The sequence below is a fragment of the Mustela erminea genome, chromosome 14 (genome assembly GCF_009829155.1).
Source record: "Mustela erminea isolate mMusErm1 chromosome 14, mMusErm1.Pri, whole genome shotgun sequence".
In the NCBI taxonomy this organism is placed as follows: domain Eukaryota; kingdom Metazoa; phylum Chordata; class Mammalia; order Carnivora; family Mustelidae; genus Mustela; species Mustela erminea.
The window spans coordinates 73,379,800-73,398,764 of NC_045627.1; the positions used below are offsets into that span (position 1 = coordinate 73,379,800).

An 18,965-nucleotide genomic window follows, 5' to 3' on the forward strand; every position below is an offset into this window, starting at 1 on the left:
GATTCCACCTCACAACCCTTAGATCGCCACCTGAACTGAAATCAAGAGTCAGAGGCTTAACCAACTGTGCCACCTAGTTGCCCCTCACTTTATTCTTTTTCTTCTCTTTCTTCCCTTTTTTTAATAAAGATTTTATTTATTTATTTATTTGACAGCTAAAGAGGGGAACACAAGCAGGGGGAATGGGTGAGGGAAAAGCAGGCCTCCCCTCCAGCAAAGAACCCGATCTGGGGTTCTATCCCAGCACCCTGGGATCATGAGCTGAAGGCGGACGCTTTCAGCTACCAGGAGCCCCAACCCTCATTTTATTCTTTCTTTCTTTCTTTCTTTATTTTTTAAGAATCTATTTATTTATTTGACAGAGAAATCACAAGTTAGGCAGAGAGGCAGGCGGAGAGAGATGGGGGAAGCAGGCCCCCCCCACTGAGCAGAAAGCCCAATGTGGGGCTCGATCCCAGGACCCTGGGATCATGACCCAAGCTGAAGGCAGAGGCTTAACCTACTGAGCCACGCAGGCGTCCCCCCCCCCACCTTATTCTTGAGCAAACTTAATCATTTATGTTTTTCAAGGAATGGGTCCATTTCATTTGTCATATTTGTCACATTTATAGGCATAAAATTGTTTATAATAATCCCTTATTATTTTGATATCTATAGAATCTGTTGTAATGTCACTTCTCTCATTCCTGGTATCGGTAACTTAGTTTTTTTTTTTTAACTGTTTGATTAGAGTTGTGTCAATTTAATTGATTATCTCTAAATTTTACTGATTTTCTATATTATTTCTCTGACTTTTATTTCATTGATTTCCACTTTGACCTTTATTTTTTCCCTTTATGTGTTTTGTGTTTTATTTATTAGTTTCTTATGGAGGAAGCTTAGAGGTCATTGATGTGAATTTTTTGTTTTTTCATGAGTTTTCTTGAATGACATATCAATATAGTTTGTGTTGTATGTTCTTACATTGAAGATTTTATGTCATGTGTGCATTTAGTGCTATAAATTTCCCCTTATGTGCTGCTTTAGTAGCATTTAACCAATCCTGATATATTGTGTTTTTCTTCTGTTCAGAATACTTTCTAATTTACTTTTCTTTTGTTGAGTTAGAGTGACATAGGTGAGGCAACCAGGGCATTTATTCTACTACCTGTCCTTTTTTGTCTTTTTTTTCCCCTCCTAATTTTTGTCAGATGACACTTGTTGGGACATACAACATTTATGGTATATCTTGTTATGCTGATCTGTAGTTGTTTTTCTTCTTCTTCTTCTTCTTCTTTTTTTAAAGATTCTATCTGTTTATTTGACAGAGAGAGAGATCACAAGTAGGCAGAGAGGCAGGCAGAGAGAGGGGGGAAGCAGGCTCTCCGCTGAGCAGAGAGCCCAATGTGGGGCTCGATCCTAGGACCCTGAGATCATGACCTGAGCCGAAGGGAGAGGCTTAACCCACTGAGCCACCCAGGCATCCCTGTTTTTCTTCTTAATGTTCATCAACAGTCCTGTGTAGTCAGAGTTGCCCCAGTCATCTCTGGGTAGGCTCAAGTCAGTCTTACAGTACTTTTCTCAGAAATGGTTCATAAATAAATAGTTCCCTAGTTATAGAATGTTTGTAACTTTTATACTTGAACAGTTTGGATGGATATAAAAATCACTGGGTCCAGCTTTGTTTCCTTAAGCATCTTAGTAAAACTAAGACGTGGTTGTACTATCTTCTGGCATTAAATGTACAAAAGTATGAAGCCAGTCCAATTTTTTCCCATTGTGACTTAATCTTTTTGCCTGGCCACCCAGAGTACTTTCCTTTATTTCTGAAATTTAAGAACTCCATTATGTTTCTCAGTGTTGATTTTTCGGAGTCCATTTCCCTGGGATACTCTGAGCCAATCAAAATATAGGTTTAATTTTGATAGTTTTATATAGTTTATATACTTTTTATAGTTTTCTTGAATTACATAGACACACTTAGCTTCTGTTGTATGTTCTTACGTTGCAAGATATGTCTGTAAGTTTGCTTATTTTGATAACCAACTAGTTGCAACAATAAAGGGAAAAGAATAATGCATAATCTTTTTTTTTATAGAAACATCATTTTTTAAAAAAGATTTCATTTATTTATTTGACAGAGATCACGAGTAGGCAGAGAGGCAGGCAGAGAGAGAGAGGAAGGGAAGCAGGCTCCTTGCTGAGCAGAAGTTTTGGAAAGAAAAATAAAGTTTGTTTACTACAAATCAGATGGAACCAAAATTACAGATGCTTGAAAAGTGATAAAGTTAATATTCTTATCCCTGTCACCAATGCTTAGTCACTATGTATTGTTAGGATATGATTGATGGGGAACACTTTATTGCTCCTTAAGTGTATCAGTAAAGTTCTAGCTTCAGGGCCTTTATTCTTTTTGGTCTCTCTGCTCAGGACTCTTTCTTCTAAATACCCACATAATTTTCTGTATTCTTTCAGCTGATCAAATGGATATATACAGGGCATCTTTATTAGTCAGCGCTGTTCTTTCTTTCAAATAGTCCAGCAGTATTTTGTTTAATGTTTTATGCATGTGTCTGTATTTGTGTTGTGTCAAATAACAATGAAATGGAGATGAAAATAGAGTGCAAAAGTGAATAGCCCTGGCAAACAGAGAAGCATAGATGGTGGTTGTGGGTGATAAAGATCTTCGATTTATGAGGACTAGGGTCACACTTCCTCTGACAAAGGGTCACTTTTCCATGTATTCTTCTTTCTCCTGGCTTCTTAATTTTATGTATCTTTCCTGCCAGAATTACTGTATTTTAAGTATGTTTATTAATATGAAAGCATTTAGCTTCATTATTAATCTGTTGTGGTTAAGGTGTTATCTCAGAATAACATAAATGCCTGGCTTCTAGAACATTCTGCATGATCAGATTACAAATATGTATTGGAAATCAATAAGGACTGAAACATTAACAATAAGAAAATTGTAAATATTTATTTGTACATGCTTTGGATAGTTGTCAACAAATGGAGTATTTATAGCTGTTAATCCAAATAATGGCAGTGAGTAATACTTATTGAAATTTTTTATAATATTGTTATTTATTATATAACATGTATATTAAAAATTCTTTTGCCTTTTCCATCTCTCTTATCCCCAGTATTTTGATTGTATAGCAGAAGGTTGAGATTTGGTGAGAAATTCAAACATTTGGGTCTTAGTCTGTTACAAATCATGTCTTAATTGATTGACCTTTGAGATTCTCCCTCTCATTTATCAGAGAAGAGAAATTCACCCAAAACATTTAGTTGTAAACTTTATTGGAATGTAATTCTCTTGATATTTTTCCTGTCTTTTCCTGTTTTACTTCTTGAAAAGTATAACTTTAAAAAAAAATCCACATCTATCCTGCACAGTTGATGTAAGTCCTGCAGCAGCTACCCTACTTGCCTTTCCCTGGACTTAAAGAAACTTGCTGTAAACTCACAACTGAAATGAGATCTTTTAACTGTCACCTGATAATCAAGTTTTCAAAAAATCACTTTATTTCCTTGCCTTTTCTTTTTTCTTATAAGTAGACCGAGATGTTTTTACCCCTTTCTTTATTTAACACAAACACTCCTAGAGTAGTTTCTCACTCCTTGGCGCAGTACTCCCTGCCATTTACATCCAGGCTGAGCAGTGCTAGGATCACTGACAGCTCACAGGATGTGGAGAAGTGGCAGAAGGAAGTAGGGAGGGGACAGCTGGTTGTAGTTAAGTGAGAGAGTACTTCAAAATATATTTATAGTTTCTCTGACTTAACCGTTAGTCTACCCTGTTGAATAAAATGTATATTCTCTTTCATGTAAATATTTTCTAATTCAAGCGTCAGTTATGAACGAAAGAAAAATATTAAACTTCATTACAGCAGTCATTTTGTTTCGAACTGTGAAGTTGGTATGTTAAATCTCCTGTGATCTGTGGTGATTTTATGAAACTATGGATGAGAGGGGGGGAGGTTAGAGGTCTCAAGTAGGAAAAACTTTTTGTTTTCTATTTCTTCTCAAATGAGATAAAGAGTGAAATCTGCAACAAGAACTTGCCTTCAAGGCTGGAGCACAGATCAATTCACAGAGGTCTTTTGTTGCACTGGGCTCTGAAGAAGTGATACAGTATGGTTATATCAACAAGTAGAGTTTAAGTAATTAGGTTTTAGGTAATTACAGTTCAGATTCATATAACAACTTTACTAGTTTTCTTTTCAATGGTGGCATTCTTTTGGGTTTTTGACATTTAAGAATTTTTATATTGCTTGCTTTTCTGTTTGCTTTCAGTTTTTTGGTTCAGTGTTCCTGGGGAAAAAAAAAAAACCATTATTTTCATTGTTAGAGCTGTGTGCCTGTTCTGTTGATTTTTTTTTTGCTACTTTGTTACAATAAAATTAAGATCATTTGAGTTGAGTTTCACTCAAGTTATACTGAATTAACCTAAAGATGCTGATTATATTTGCTGAAATTGAAAGCATCTAATTTTAATTCATAGCCATTTGATGTTGCTGTAATTTAAAAATCTGACAGCATAAGAAAGCAAGCTGTCAGAGCAGAGCACAGAACAACTTACAGTCAAAGTTAAGCACTTAAAAGCTAAATGCCAGTGAGTGGCAGTGATCAGCCTACATTTATACACAGAAGCTCAGCAATGTTGATTTTATTTCTTAGTCACATAGCTCAACATTAAAGCAAGCCATGGCTTGATTTCTAGGTTGCAGTTTAGTTTATGATAAAACCAGTCCCTGAAAGAAAATGTCACACTTCTTATGTCCAGCTTTTTTCCTTGCACAAGAGAATTTGGGTATTTTATCCTTAATTTTTTTCACCTCTTTTATTTTGTTGAGAGTCATGGATTTTGGCCACATGTGGATGACTTAACGTGCCATGCTCTCAGTAAAGTGATAAGAGCTTTGCACACATGAGTTTCTCATCAGAATAGCATATTTTCCTAGGTTGCATTTTTTAAAGTTCAATTTCTACTACACCAACAAAAAAGGTGGGGGAAGGGGAAAAAAAAGGAAAGAAAAGGTTTAGTAAAGATGGAGGTACTATTTTTGTTTAAATAACCACTAATTTTAGTACTAGATAAAGTCATGTGGCAGTTTCATTACATTATTTTCATGTAATTTTTTAAATTCTAGAAACCTGTTCTGATTTTAAAAGTGAGAAGTTTAAGAGTTATTTTGCTTTTCGAAGAGAAATTTTGGGAATCTGGTTCTATTGGGCTTTTGAGTTGATAAGTATTTAGAATTTGTTATACTCATCTTTGTTATTAGAGAAAGCTTTTAGGTTTTAATGAGAATAAATCGTGTTTAAAATACTCTATTTGTGGGGCACCTAGGTGGCTCAGTGGGTTAAGCCGCTGCCTTCGGCTCAGGTCATGATCTCGGGGTCCTGGGATGGAGTCCCGCATCGGGCTCTCTGCTCAGCAGGGAGCCTGCATCCTTCTCTCTCTCTCTCTGCCTGCCTCTCCGTCTACTTGTGATTTCTCTCTGTCAAATAAATAAATAAAATCTTAAAAAAAAAAATACTCTATTTGTGTACTGCTCTGCTCTAAACAGTGACTGAATGAGAGATGTCAGTTCGAGCAAAAATATGGGGTCTTTGTGCTACTCTTCTGGCAGATTGCAGAGACTCCTTGGTAAATGCTTCAGCCATTTTACATTGAACCAGGCTTCTTCCATAGGGTAAGCGGTGGTATGAAGGAAAGAAAGGGATGGTCTGTCTTCCATTGTTCCCCCCCCCCCCCCCCCCCCCCCCCCACTAAGGTTGATTGCCTTTTCTGTCTTCAACTTCATACAGCAAATTAAAATTTTACCATAAGATTTTTGAAGTTCTTTAAAATCAGATATTATTACTGCTTGTAGGAAAATGTCCACCATTACCGGCCTTATTGTAGCTATAGTGGGCATGGGATAGGCAAATGATAAAATACTGATTCCTTCCTTCCCTCCCTCTTTTAAAATGAGAATGGGTCAAAGAAAAGCACCTCATACAGTTTTAAGATTAAACATTTTGTTCCTAATGGAGAGAAGGATAAATAGTGAAAATGCTTTAGCTTCTGCAGTTAATTAAGAAAATATGAATGAATGCCTGCTGTGGGCTTATTAGCACTGAAACATTCTCTGGGGAGATGGAAATATATAAGGCTTCTTACTTCAAGGGTTTTCAGCCTGTTGGGGGAAGGTTTTTAATCCATGAAATGACTGACAACATAAAAACAAGTATAATTAGATGCCATTTTATAGTGAAAACAGTATGCAGTCATGAGTCCGATTTATAGGGAGATCCATGAAATCTTGATAGAATGGCCAGGGAAGGCTTCACGAAGAAGTGTGTTGGACTCAGTATGGAATAAAAATGCTTTCCATCAGCACAGTAGTATGGACAAATAGCCTGGGAGTAAGAATGAACATACGCTTCTGTGTCAAGAGGTGGCAAGCTAACTGGAGCACAGTCTGTGAAAATCTTGAAGAATGATTACTTGTTGCAGGGAGCCAGCTGAGTTCGATCCTAGTTTTGCCACTAACTAGGTGGTGGCTTTGATAAGTCTCTTCACATTATCTTACGCTAGAGTCTGTGCTTATTACGCTCAGATGGCTCTTCTTATAAGAAGCTTATAATAAGCTGCTTCTTAGGTGTTTTTTCATCTCTTTTTTTAATCAGGGTGCTTGTTTAAGAATTCAAACCACTGTGCTCTGTTTTTTCATAATTTAGCTCATATCTACACTTTATGGAGAAGATAAGCCTCACAATGTAAAATGTCTGAATGTTCTTACCTTTACGTTAGTATAAAATGTCTCCATGATGTAAAATATTCATTCAAATGAATGAATGGTATAAAGATATTGCAGTCTTTTAAATTAAAATGACTTCATAATTACACTTTTTCTTTATCAAAATGTTTTTAAATGGACTTAGTTTGAATGTTTTCTTTCCATTCTTTTCTACTTGTTTTTTTTACATTGTTGAAATCATACAAAAAGCTTAATTTTGTATGCACTTAACATCATAGTCTTTGACATCTTAAAATTTTTTTGTAACATAATTTTATAGGTATAAAATATAGTACAGAATAAAGTCATGTTTGAATGTATGTAGTGGTCATTGTGCTACATATCTTACACATGTTGTATTTAACCTTTAGACAACCCTATCAAGTATTTGGTATCCCCACTTTATAGATGAGGAAATAGATTCAGTTAAGTAACTTGCCCCGAGTCACATAGATAACACAGAATTCTTGTCTCTGACACTGTGGTATCTCCAGTGTAAATAATTCTTCATATATCCTTGAATAAAAGGGTTGTCCCTGTTTTTTTTTGCCACTACAAATATGAATATAATTATACTTCACCACAAAGCAGATTATTTTATTTTCTGCAGACCCAACTTTTGAGAAACATTTGTATCATATTCAGTGTCATAGTGCAGTGATAACAATGTTCTTGCCCTTACTTCTAATCTCTAAATTCTTTGGGGCTTTGGAAAGTCATCTAATCCTCAGCTTGTTTTTCCCTCACTGCGAAATTGACGTATCTTACCAGAATGTCATTAGAAAGATTTAGTGAAACATCCTTCACTAATTTAGAAAGCATTTTTTTCTTTTTTTTAGTTTTTTCTTAAAGATTTTATTTACTTATTTGACACACAGAGAGAGATCCCAAGTAGGCAGAGAGGCAGGCAGAGAGAGAGGGGGAAGCCAGGCTCCCCGCGGAGTAGAGAGCCCGACGTGGGGCTTGATCCCAGGACCCTGGGATCATGACCTGAGCTGAAGGCAGAGGCTTTAACCCACTGAGCCACCCAGGTGCCCCTTTTTTTCTTAAGATTTTATTTATTTGACAGAGCAAGCAAGCACAAGTAGGCAGAGTGGCAGGCAGAGGAAGAGGGAGAACCAGACTCTCCACTGAGGAGGGATCCCGACGTGGGGCTCGATCCCAGGACCCTGGGATCATGACCTGAGCCAAAGGCAGCCGCTTAACTGACTGAGCCACCCCAGCGCCGCAGTTTAGAAAGCATTTTAAACACAAAATTAACTTGTCTTTGCTAAGCGATAGTTTTTATTGTTGCCTTTAAATTCAGTTTTCTGCCTAATGGAGTCTACTTAAACAAAACCAGCAAACTCTTGGCCCAGTTTCCATACACTATTATAAGAAAGTAAAGTAAATTAAAACAGTATACCTGTGGAATAATTCCAATTACAATTCCTACAGGAATTGAAATGTTTGCCAAGTTTTTCTGCATTATAGCTGGCTATACTTAACAGTATTTAATTATCAGAATATTTTCATTATCAATGATGAGTTTTCCCCTTGAAGATGTAAAGTGTAAAAATTAGCTTGATATAGTGATTTCTTATAACTTAAATCACTGATTTCTTCAGCAAGAGGGAAAAATGCAGATGAATGATAACTAGATAGAATTATGAGGCATAGTGACTGCCCTCCTAGGGTTTCAAAGCTTAATTTATGCTATAAGCTAATAAATGTTTTCTGTAAGTATTGTAGTGGTGCTACCTCTAAGAAAGAAGGTTATTCAGCAACTTTTTGAAAAATGATCAAAGCAAAAATAAAGAAATGAGCACACTTCAGAAAGTTGGGGTGCCTGGGTGGCTCAGTAGGTTAAGCCTCTGCCTTTGGCTCAGGTCCGGCTGTCTGCTCAGGGGGGAGCCTGCTTCCCCCTCTCTCTCTGCCTGCCTCTCTGCCTACTTGTGATCTCTCTCTCTCTCTGTATTCAATAAATAAATAAAATCTTTAAAAAAAGAAAAAAAGATGATGAAAGTTAAAAGACATCACAATATTTGTCTCCAAAAGTCAAGTGTGACACAAGCATCTACATCCATAATTCTTTAACGCTGGTAGTATTGTTTAATTTAAAACTAGAGGCTGGCTACACTACATGTGACATTTAAACCTGATACCAGCAGTTGAAATTTGAAGTCAGAAAGGAAATTAACAGGTTTATCAGATTAAAAAAAAATTCTTTTTTTTATTCACAGGAAACCTGTCCAGTTTAAGTCGTCTTGGTCTGAGATACAACAGACTGTCAGCAATACCCAGATCACTGGCAAAATGCAGTGCCCTTGAAGAGCTAAATTTAGAGAACAATAACATTTCTGCTCTACCAGAGGTGAGAGGTGGTAAATCTTTACAGCTGGGTGGATAATTTGATTATTGAGATTGTTTAAATAATGAGTATGCTACAGACATTTAGCCACCACTAAAATAAATACTGCAGAGAAAAAAGAATAGGTATGATTATAGGAACATACTAATTTTTTCTTTTTTCTATATAGAAGGGAGAAACCAGAGTGAGAAATCAGTTTGCTACATTCACATTGTAATCATCATGTAAATTTTTCTCACATCATTTTGGAACTGACAGTAGCAGCTATTAAGGAAAAGTTGTATGGTTGGTTTTAAAACTCAACTTACCCCACCCAATTCAGTTATTTTAAAAAGTGCTATAGAAAATACGGTTCATGAAAAGAATAAGCTATATAGAACACACTATTTATTAATCATGTTAATATTAGCTGTAACACTTCCATGATCCAGATTATTACCCTGTTTATACAATAATATTAAAGCTTTTTTAGCATATACCAGTCACCAGATTTTGTTACTTCTTAACACATTATTTTTAATTTGGGTTTTGTTCTATGAAAAAATATTTTTGTTTATTTTGGGCAGAATGAAGTACTCTTTTATTTTATTCTTTTGCTATGTATTATTATTTTAGCATACCCACAACTTGTATGTTTGCTTACGGTTATTCAAGCATTATGTCTTACTGTATTATTCTAACAAAAGAATGGACTTGTGGCTTACTGATTAAGCTTTGCAAAACACCTTTTGTCCTAATAGTTAAAAATGCTTTTTATAAGTGACTCTTTATTTCTAGTTTTTCTGTGTGTGTGTGTATGTGTGTATTTGAATTAAAAATAAAGGTGCTTGGCAATTCACAGACCTGTACCCCTGGGGCTAATAATACATCATATATTAATAAAGATACTAAAAGGAAAAAAAATAAAGGTATGTTGGGCAAATGTTTTTAGATATGATTTATAAAGAACAGTTTGAGTATATAAAGCTATAGGCTTGTAGCAGTTAGTTTATAAAATAAATGTATATGATTGATTTGTTTCTATAGGGATACAGAAAAAAGTACCTATTAATTTTGCTTCTCTTATTCTGGGTGTTTGGGTTTTTAGAAAACCTTTGATCAGAATACAAATATCAGTTTTTCAGGATTGTATTTGCTAAGATGGACCAGTTCACTAAAACTGCTGTAAAGGTATCTCACCTGCAGTTTAAACGGGATTAAGAATAGAATCCACAGATTGTAGAGATAGCCCTGACAACTAGACTGTCTGGATTTTTGTCTTTCTCCCTAGTGGTAATTTAGAATGGTGAAGATGGGTGGGGTTCTGTTGTTTAAAGTCACCTCCTTTTCTAACAATAATTAGCACAATAATTAGACCTCACTGGGATTTTTTTAGGTGTGATTTGTGAGTTTCAGTAAAATTGACTGCTTTTACAATGTCAGGCTGAACATAAAGATTGGGGTGTATATTAAATTTCAAGAAGTGAGAAAATTTAAAATTTATTTTTATATCTAATTATCAGTGAAGGAAAACTAATAGTTATTTGGTACTTCTTAGGACACAAAGTTTCATATATAATATTTTGTGACTAAAATTAGTCAAGATTTATTTTTAGTAAAAGAATTATAAAGAAGACAGCTCTCTTCAGTCTGGCTGTGGAAGAAGTATCTCTGTGTGTGTGTGCACAATGTTTATGCGTTTTCATTCCCACATGCACATATTTAAAGTGGCCTTTTTTTAGATGGAGAAGCTATGGGGGAAGCCCTTGATTGGTCCTGTCCAAATCTGGGAAAGGATTAAGTCTTATTTAAAAGGAGTCTGTGTGCTTTGGAAACACCATATTCCTAATGCAAATATGTAATTATCTGCATTTATAATAAGCACAATAAAGAAAACAACAAAATCCATTAGACAGCACTTAACTAGACATTCAAGCTGGGTGAGGTATGCACAATCAGGAAAGTGGTTTTCAGTTGGGGTTCATTGCTGAAATCAGAACTGGCAAAATGACCATATAGTTCTTTGGTTTTTTGATGACTATCTGAAAATGGACTAGTTTTAATGTAGACACATAGAAGGAAAAGGAATTTATTAAATCTAAGTACATATGGTCAAGGTGTAAGGCTAGGGATTCTACATGGGTTATCCCATTTGAGTCTTCACTGTAATTGTATTAATTATTGGGGTATTATCAAACAGGAAGGGTAATAAGACTTAAGTTACATTTTTAGCCTGATTTGTACCTTATTTTCCTGAGAGTACTGTAAGAAATATACTGATTGTCTAATTCACCAAAGGCCACGTAACTGGTAAGTGGAAGACCTAGGATGGGGATCCAGGTGTGTCTGACTTTAAGGAATTGATAAGCAACTTCATTATATGCCCTAAGAGCGAAAGGTTGGAGAGTTGCCTTGTTGTTGCCTCTTTTCAGATTTCTGCAGTTTTTTTCAAAGAATGTCAGTAAAGTTAGCTACGTGTAAGAATAATAAAAAAAGTTTTTACCATGAGACTCAGAATTTCATGTACTTTCAGTAAAGTAGGATATAGGCATTTTCCCAGAATTGACTGCCATGCAAAATAGTTCTCAGCACTCTTACCTGAGCTTTTCCTTTTATCTGTGTACATCAGTAGACAAATGTTGAAAGCTTCTTAACGTTCAGCATAAAGAACAAGTTTCAGTTCACCATATAATTATCCCTTCAATTACATAGTTATTTCATTCTTTCAGCTGATCCTACTGACACCTCAAGTACTAAGTCTTCAGTTTCCTCCTGGTATACAGCTGATATTTGAACATTGTTTAAAATATACACACATACATACCTCACACGGCTTGTTTCCTCTCTGATTGGGTCTTTACTTCAATCCAGAATGTTTCTACTACTTCTCCTAATATTTTAATTTTTTTTTTCATCCTTCAAGATCTAGCTCACTCTCAGTCTCCTTCCTGCTTTTCCAGTTACTCTAGTATTTCTTCTTTTCTTTAAATTTAGAGAAGGGACTTAAAATTTAAGCACTTATTATAAGCTAGAGATTGTAAAGCTATTTATGTATTTTATCTCTTTAAAATGTCTTCACTACAGTTTAACAAAACAAGGCATCATCATTTTACAAATGAACAGATTAAGGTTTGGAGAAATAGTTTGCCCAAAGTCACAAGCCACTGAAAAATAGATCTAGGATTCAGAGTTGTTTTATAGCCTATACCAGTGTTTCTCAAACATCAGTGTGCATACAAATCACTTGGGAATCTTAAGATTCATATCAATTCGGTAGGAATAGCACCGAAAGGTCTACATTTCTAACAAGCTGATGTTCTTCCTTCAAGCAGACTTAGAAAGCAAGATAATATGATTATATTACATATAATTTATTATTGATTATATAAGTTATGTGTTGTTTTCTTTTTCCCATCTTTGTGCTTTATTTCTCTAAATAGGTTTTAGTCATTTTAATGGCAGAGTTTCTTTTGTAATACCTAAACTCTAGCACTGCGGTTACATGGTGGGAGGCTGAAGTGAGGGGATTTGGGGGTAGTATCTGTAGTAAATACTTGTTTGATAGATGCATATTTCCCTCTGAAATCTTACCATATGGAAAAACACTATTACATAATATCAGGAAGTGTTATCTTCTGAATTTAATATTCTTTAAAGGAGCCATTAAATTACTGAATAACAACTTACTCTGAGTCAGTATTATGTTAATCTTAATAATAATTTAGAGGATAATTAACTCGGACCTGAATAGGGTTGGTCTCACAGCAAGTGGCAGAGCCAGGACTCAGACTCAGGACCGTGTGATGTCAGAGATTCTGCTCTATAAGGTTCTCAAACTGGCCACTCGAGATACCTCTTACCCTCAGACATATTTTCTTTATAGAGTGGGGTTTTTTTGGTGCTTTGTTTTTTAGAGGGGGGAGGTGAGGGAGGGGCAGAAGGAGAGAGAAAGAATCCCAAGCAGGCTCCACAGTCAACATGGCTCAGTCTCATGACCCTGAAGTCATGACCTGAGCCAAAATCAAAAGAGACACTTAACTGACTAAGCCACCCAGGTCCCCCTTCTTTATAGTGTTCTATATAAGCTAAAGCCAAGGAATAAAAATCAGATTTTATATGAGTTTTTCTGTTTCCTGTAAAATCTGGAAATCTGTTTGTTCCATATTCCTATAAGGCAATAGTTAGCTAGAGCTGAGTAGTGACTGTCCTCCCTGTAAGGTATCACAGAGCTAGCCCAACAAGGAGTCTCTGTCATTTGGTACGTGAAGGCCCTTGGAGGCATTTGTGACTGCTGCTCTGTATTCTATGGAATAATCTTGTTACAATTCTAATTCGTATGTTTATTTTGTTTACAGAGTCTTTTATCAAGTCTTGTGAAACTGAATAGTTTGACCTTGGCTAGAAATTGCTTCCAGTTATACCCAGTAGGTGGTCCATCTCAGTTTTCCACCATCTATTCCCTGAACATGGAACACAATCGAATCAACAAAATCCCATTTGGAATTTTCTCCAGAGCAAAAGTATTAAGTAAGCTGAATATGAAGGTAAGCCTCTCTTTGTTTTGAGGGGGAGAAAAGCTGCTATTATTAGTACTTATACTAATATTTGTGCTTTCTTTATTAGTATGGATAACACTTACTTGTTACTTGCTGATGGAGTCTAAACTGATAATGATACATCAGGACAATTTGTATTAGATAACAAATTATCTTAGAGCCATGCATACTCTTAGCACTTTATCTGAAAGAAATAATCATAAATATCCATGAAAGCATAGTTGTAGGGATAATTACTGTAGAATTTTCTATTTAATTTCTATTTAATTGGTACCAACCAAGGTTTCATTTTGTAATAGCGTATCTTTGATACACTGTTAATACTATGAAGTCATTAAAAATAATACTCAAGATTAGAAGAATATTAATACCAGTTGAATTAATACTCAATTAAAGAATATTAATACCAGTTGAAACATTCTCTATTGAGTAGGAAAAAGTTAAAGCAGGCAAAATTGTTAAAGCATCCATACAGTTTTTAAAAACTGTTCTTAATGTGCTTAAATATATTAAGTATCTATAGATTTATATGTGTATATAGCCAGAATTTATTTTTTTTTAATATTTATTTATTTATTTGATGGACAGAGATCACAAGGAGGCAGAGAGGCAGGCAAAGAGAGAGGAGGAAGCAGGCTCCCTGCTGAGCAGAGAGCCCGACGTGGGGCTTGATCCCAGGACTCCGGGATCATGACCTGAGCGGAAGGCAGAGGCTTTAACCCACTGAGCCACCCAGGTGCCCCTATAGCCAGAATTTATTAAAATATGTTTCTTTAAATACCATAATTATTTTAAGGATGATCTTTTTTATTGAGGAATAATTGATAATATTATATTAGTTTTAGTTGTACAACATAATATTCAATATTTGTATATTGGAAAATGATCACCACACTAAGTCTAGTTAATATCCATCACCATACGTAGTTACAGAATATTTTTTCTTGTGATGACAATTTAAGATTTACTTTCCTAACAACTTCTAGATACGTAATACAATATTATTAACTATAGTTGCCATGCTGTATCTTACATCCCCATGACTGACTTATTTAATATCTGGAAAGTTTATACCATTGGATTCCCTTTACCCAGTTTGCCACCTCCTAACCTTTACCTCTGGCAATCATCAATCTTTTCTTTTTATCTTTGAGCTTGGTGTTTGTTTTGATTCCATATATAAGAGGTATTTGTCTTTCTCCATCTGACTTACTTCACTGAGCATGCTGCTCTGATAGTCCATTCCCATTGTCACAAACAAGATGTCATTCTTTTTTATGGCTTAATACTGTCCTGTGCGTGTGTGTGTGTGTGTGTGTGTGTGTGCGTGCGCTGAAATTTCTTTATCTCTTCATTCATCCATGAACACTTAGGTTGCTTCCATATTTCCATATCTTGGCTGTTTTAAATAATGCTGTGATGAACATGGGGGTGCATATGTGTTTTTGAGTTAGTGTTTTCATTTTCTTCAGGTAAATACCAAAGAGTGGGATTGCTGAATTGTATGCTAGTTCTGTTTTTAATATTTTGAGGAACCTTTATACGGTTTTCTATAGTGGCTGCACCCATTTACATCCCCACCAATAGTGCACAAAGGTCCCCCCTCTTTTTTTTTTTTAGTATCACCAGCACTTGTTATTTCTTGCCTTTAGAGAACAGCCATTCTGACAGGTATGAGGTGATAGCTCATTGTGGTTTTGATTTGCATTTCCCTGATGATTAGTGATGTTAAGCATCTTTTCATGTGCTTGTTGCCATTTATCTGTATGTCATCTTTGGGGAAAAGTCTGTTTGCATCCTCTGCCTATTTTTTATTTTATTAACATATAATGTATTTGCTTCAGGGGTACAGCTCTGTGAATCCTCAGTCTTAACACAATTCGCAGTACTCAGCGCAAACCTTCCCCAGTGTCCATTACCCAGCCACCTTATCCCTACCCCTACCCCACCCAGCAACCCTCAGTTTGTTTCCTGAGATTAAGAGTCTCTTATGTTGTCTCCCTTCCCAGTCCCATCTCGTTTCATTTTTTTCCCTCCCTTCCCCCACAACTCCTCACCCTGCCTCTCAAATTCCTCATATCAGAGAGAGCATATGATAATTGTCTTCCTCTGATTGACTTATTTTACTTAGCTTAATGCCCTCTAGTTCGATCCCCGTTGTTGCAAATGGCAAGATTTCGGGGTTTTTTTGATGGCTGCATAGTATTTGCTGTTGAATTATAGGAGTTCTTCATATATTTTGGATATTAACCTCTTATCAGGTATATAATTTACAAATGTTTTCTTCTGATGGGTGATCTTTAGTTTCTTCTTGCATATCTGTATTCTCTACAGTGAATGAGTTTCACATTTGTAATAAAAAAAGGAAAGAAATGAAAGAAAGAAAAAGGAAGAAAGAAATGAAGCCTGATTTTTTTCCAGTGATTTTGTTTATAGTGAACAAACTTTAGGCCCAGAGGTAAAAAGTAAATTGGCCATATAGCTAATTTGTCGCTGAGGTGTAGGAATCCAGGGGACATAGATTTCCTGCTTCTAGGTGTAAGTGTTCTATTGTATTATACTACAGGCTTTTATCTTTGATGAACTATTTCAACATAATTGTGGGTCTTTATGAACTATAGTCTAAATGTAGAATTTATTGATTCTCTGTATACTTGTAAATATATGTATCTTTTATGATAATTCCTTAGAGGTATGTAATAAGTGAGCTAGTGGGAATTCAAGATAATCTTACATAATCTTAAACAGGTATAAAATTATTGTTTATTGTTTCACTTAAATGAGATTTAGTAGTGGTAATCGTATTTATTCTGAATGTTCTCTTTGTAATAAGAGTCTTGGAACACAGTAGTCCAGGTGTTCATTAGTTTTCTGCATTTGGTGATACATTTTTATGGATATGATTTTACTTTAACATTAGCTTGGAAAGGCTTGTTTTCAGTGAAATAACACTTTACCTAGAGCTTTGCCTTAATTTTTCTTCAATAGCATGACAGCTGTTTAATAAAATTTTTTTTGAAGTCAAAATGAAACCTGATACTTTCCTCCTTATAAACACCAGTAGTAAATTTTTTTTTAATGAAAATGCTTTATCAAGCTACTAGTAGTTAATAAGTTTGTGTTATAATGAATAGGTAGTAAATGTAAATATTATGATAAAAGAAAAACTTGGTTTTCAAATGGATGTTTGCTACTTGCAATTAATCTTACCAATTATTTTGTGCAAAATGAGACAAGTAATTCATGTGTATTGCAGAAAAATTTAAAATACAAATTAACAAGAAGGACATAAAATAATCCTACCTCTTGAGGTAGCATCACTGTTAACACATTGGCATGCATCAGGGGTACTGATGGTTCTCTCTTGATACAAATAGCTCCCAACAAATACACTGTGGTAAGAGTTGTGATTGATGAAAATGTATTTTATATGTAGATTTGAGGAAGCAGGAAGAAAAATAGTCAGTCACTGGTATATAGTTCACAGTTTTTTCTGCATGTAGCTATATTTAATTTTTAAGCAAAACTGGATCATATTGTTTCATCATGTTTTTATTATTCAATGAGAAATGTATTTTTGCCATATCTTACGGATTTTTATTTTTAAAATTTAAAAAAAATTTTTTTTCAAAGATTTTATTTATTTATTTGACAGAGGTCACAAGTAGGCAAGAGAGGCAGGCAGGGAAAGAGAGGAGGAAGCAGGCTCTCCGCGGAGCAGAGAGCCCGATGCGGGACTCGATCCCAGGACCCCGGGATCATGACCTGAGCTGAAAGCAGAGGCTTTAACCCACTGAGCCACCCAGGTGCCCCTCTTACGGATTTTTAAAGTAAAATTGGCGATACTATCAGTTAGTGTTTTAATGATTTAATTTGCTATCTTCTTAAGATTTTTTTCCTCTCCTCCTTTATTGCTCAGTGTCTCTAGAAGTGCTGTGTTTCTCTGATTTCCTCATTGGCTGTAATTCAGTATTTCTTCTTCCATTGTGCTCATGAGCACCCACATTTTATTCCATGATTTCTGTATATTAATTGTGAAATGGGAAAAACCTATTTTTCACCAGGACCTTTGAAATCTCAATTGTTGGTCTATATAGTATATTTTTCTGTATCTAATACAGATAGTCACATAAGGAACAAACTTCTAATTTAACTTCAAAATAAAAAGGTTAAACTACTTTGGAGGCTTCGATTTTTCATTGCTTTTTCATTATTTATTTGGGTATCAAAAAGGGGAATTGGGTTTTTTGTTTAAATAAGAATTTTCTTTCCAAAGAGAGGTATATGTATATGGAGCTTTTTGTTTTTATCATTCTACTTTGGTTACTTCTTTTTGTCTTTGCCAGGACAATCAGTTGACATCACTTCCCTTGGATTTTGGAACTTGGACCAGTATGGTAGAGTTGAATTTAGCCACCAATCAGCTCACAAAGATTCCTGAGGATGTGTCTGGTCTTGTTTCTCTTGAGGTGAGTATAAAAGAGCATTTATTTAGAACTCCTTAGATCCTTCTGCATTCATCTTGCTTATAAAGTTTCCAGTTAAAATAAGCAATTTCTACTGAAGGAAGATCATAATTAGAAATGTTAGAGTTCTCTTTTTTTTTTTTTTTTTTAAGATTTTATTTATTTATTTGACAGAGATCACACGTAGGCAGAGAAGCAGACAGAGAGAGAGAGAGAGAGGAGGAAGCAGGCTCCCTGCTGAGCAGAAAGCCCTGCGTGAGGCTCGATCCCAGGACCCTGAGCCCTAGGCAGAGGCTTTAACCCACTGAGCCACCCAGGCGCCCCAGAAATGTTAGAGCTCTCTTAAACATAAAACTGTATTAGGATGATGAGGTATTTACTTAATCTGGGCTCAGTGCTTCTGAATTACTCTTGTCCATTAAAAGTTGGTAGGTTTGAGTACTACAAAGTGTCTTTAAAAGAAATATCTTTAAAATTTAGCGTCTTTTAGAACATAGTTTTTCCCTTAACTCTATTTAGGAATCACACTAATGTCTACTAGAATGATTACGGTGTCCTTAGACTGGCAATGAGGACCTTTCGTATGATTCTGGCCCACTTTTACATCCTAATTACCTAGTATACTCTTATTTAACCAATTAGATATTTTCTTTGCTGGGAATTTGTGCATGTTTCTAGCTCTGTATACGTTTAATCTTTTGTTTTAAGATTTTATTTATTTATTTGGCAGAGAGGGAGAAGGGAGCACAAGCAGGGGGAGCAGCAGCAGGCATAGGGAGAAGGAAAAGTAAGCTTCCCACTGGGCAGGGAGCCCGATGTAGTGCTCCATCCCAGGATGCCG

General features: G+C 35.4%; 1 protein-coding gene across 2 annotated transcripts in view; it reads left to right on the top strand.

Moving 5' to 3' along the window:
* SHOC2 (SHOC2 leucine rich repeat scaffold protein) overlaps positions 1 to 18,965 on the top strand; it is a 96,311-nt gene that overhangs the window by 71,455 nt on the left and 5,891 nt on the right. For both annotated transcript variants that reach the window (XM_032313885.1, XM_032313884.1), the window contains exons 4-6: positions 8,996 to 9,126; positions 13,458 to 13,646; positions 18,005 to 18,127. In XM_032313885.1, coding sequence (XP_032169776.1) covers positions 8,996 to 9,126; positions 13,458 to 13,646; positions 18,005 to 18,127 — 443 coding nt within the window. The remainder of the gene's footprint in view (positions 1 to 8,995; positions 9,127 to 13,457; positions 13,647 to 18,004; positions 18,128 to 18,965) is intronic.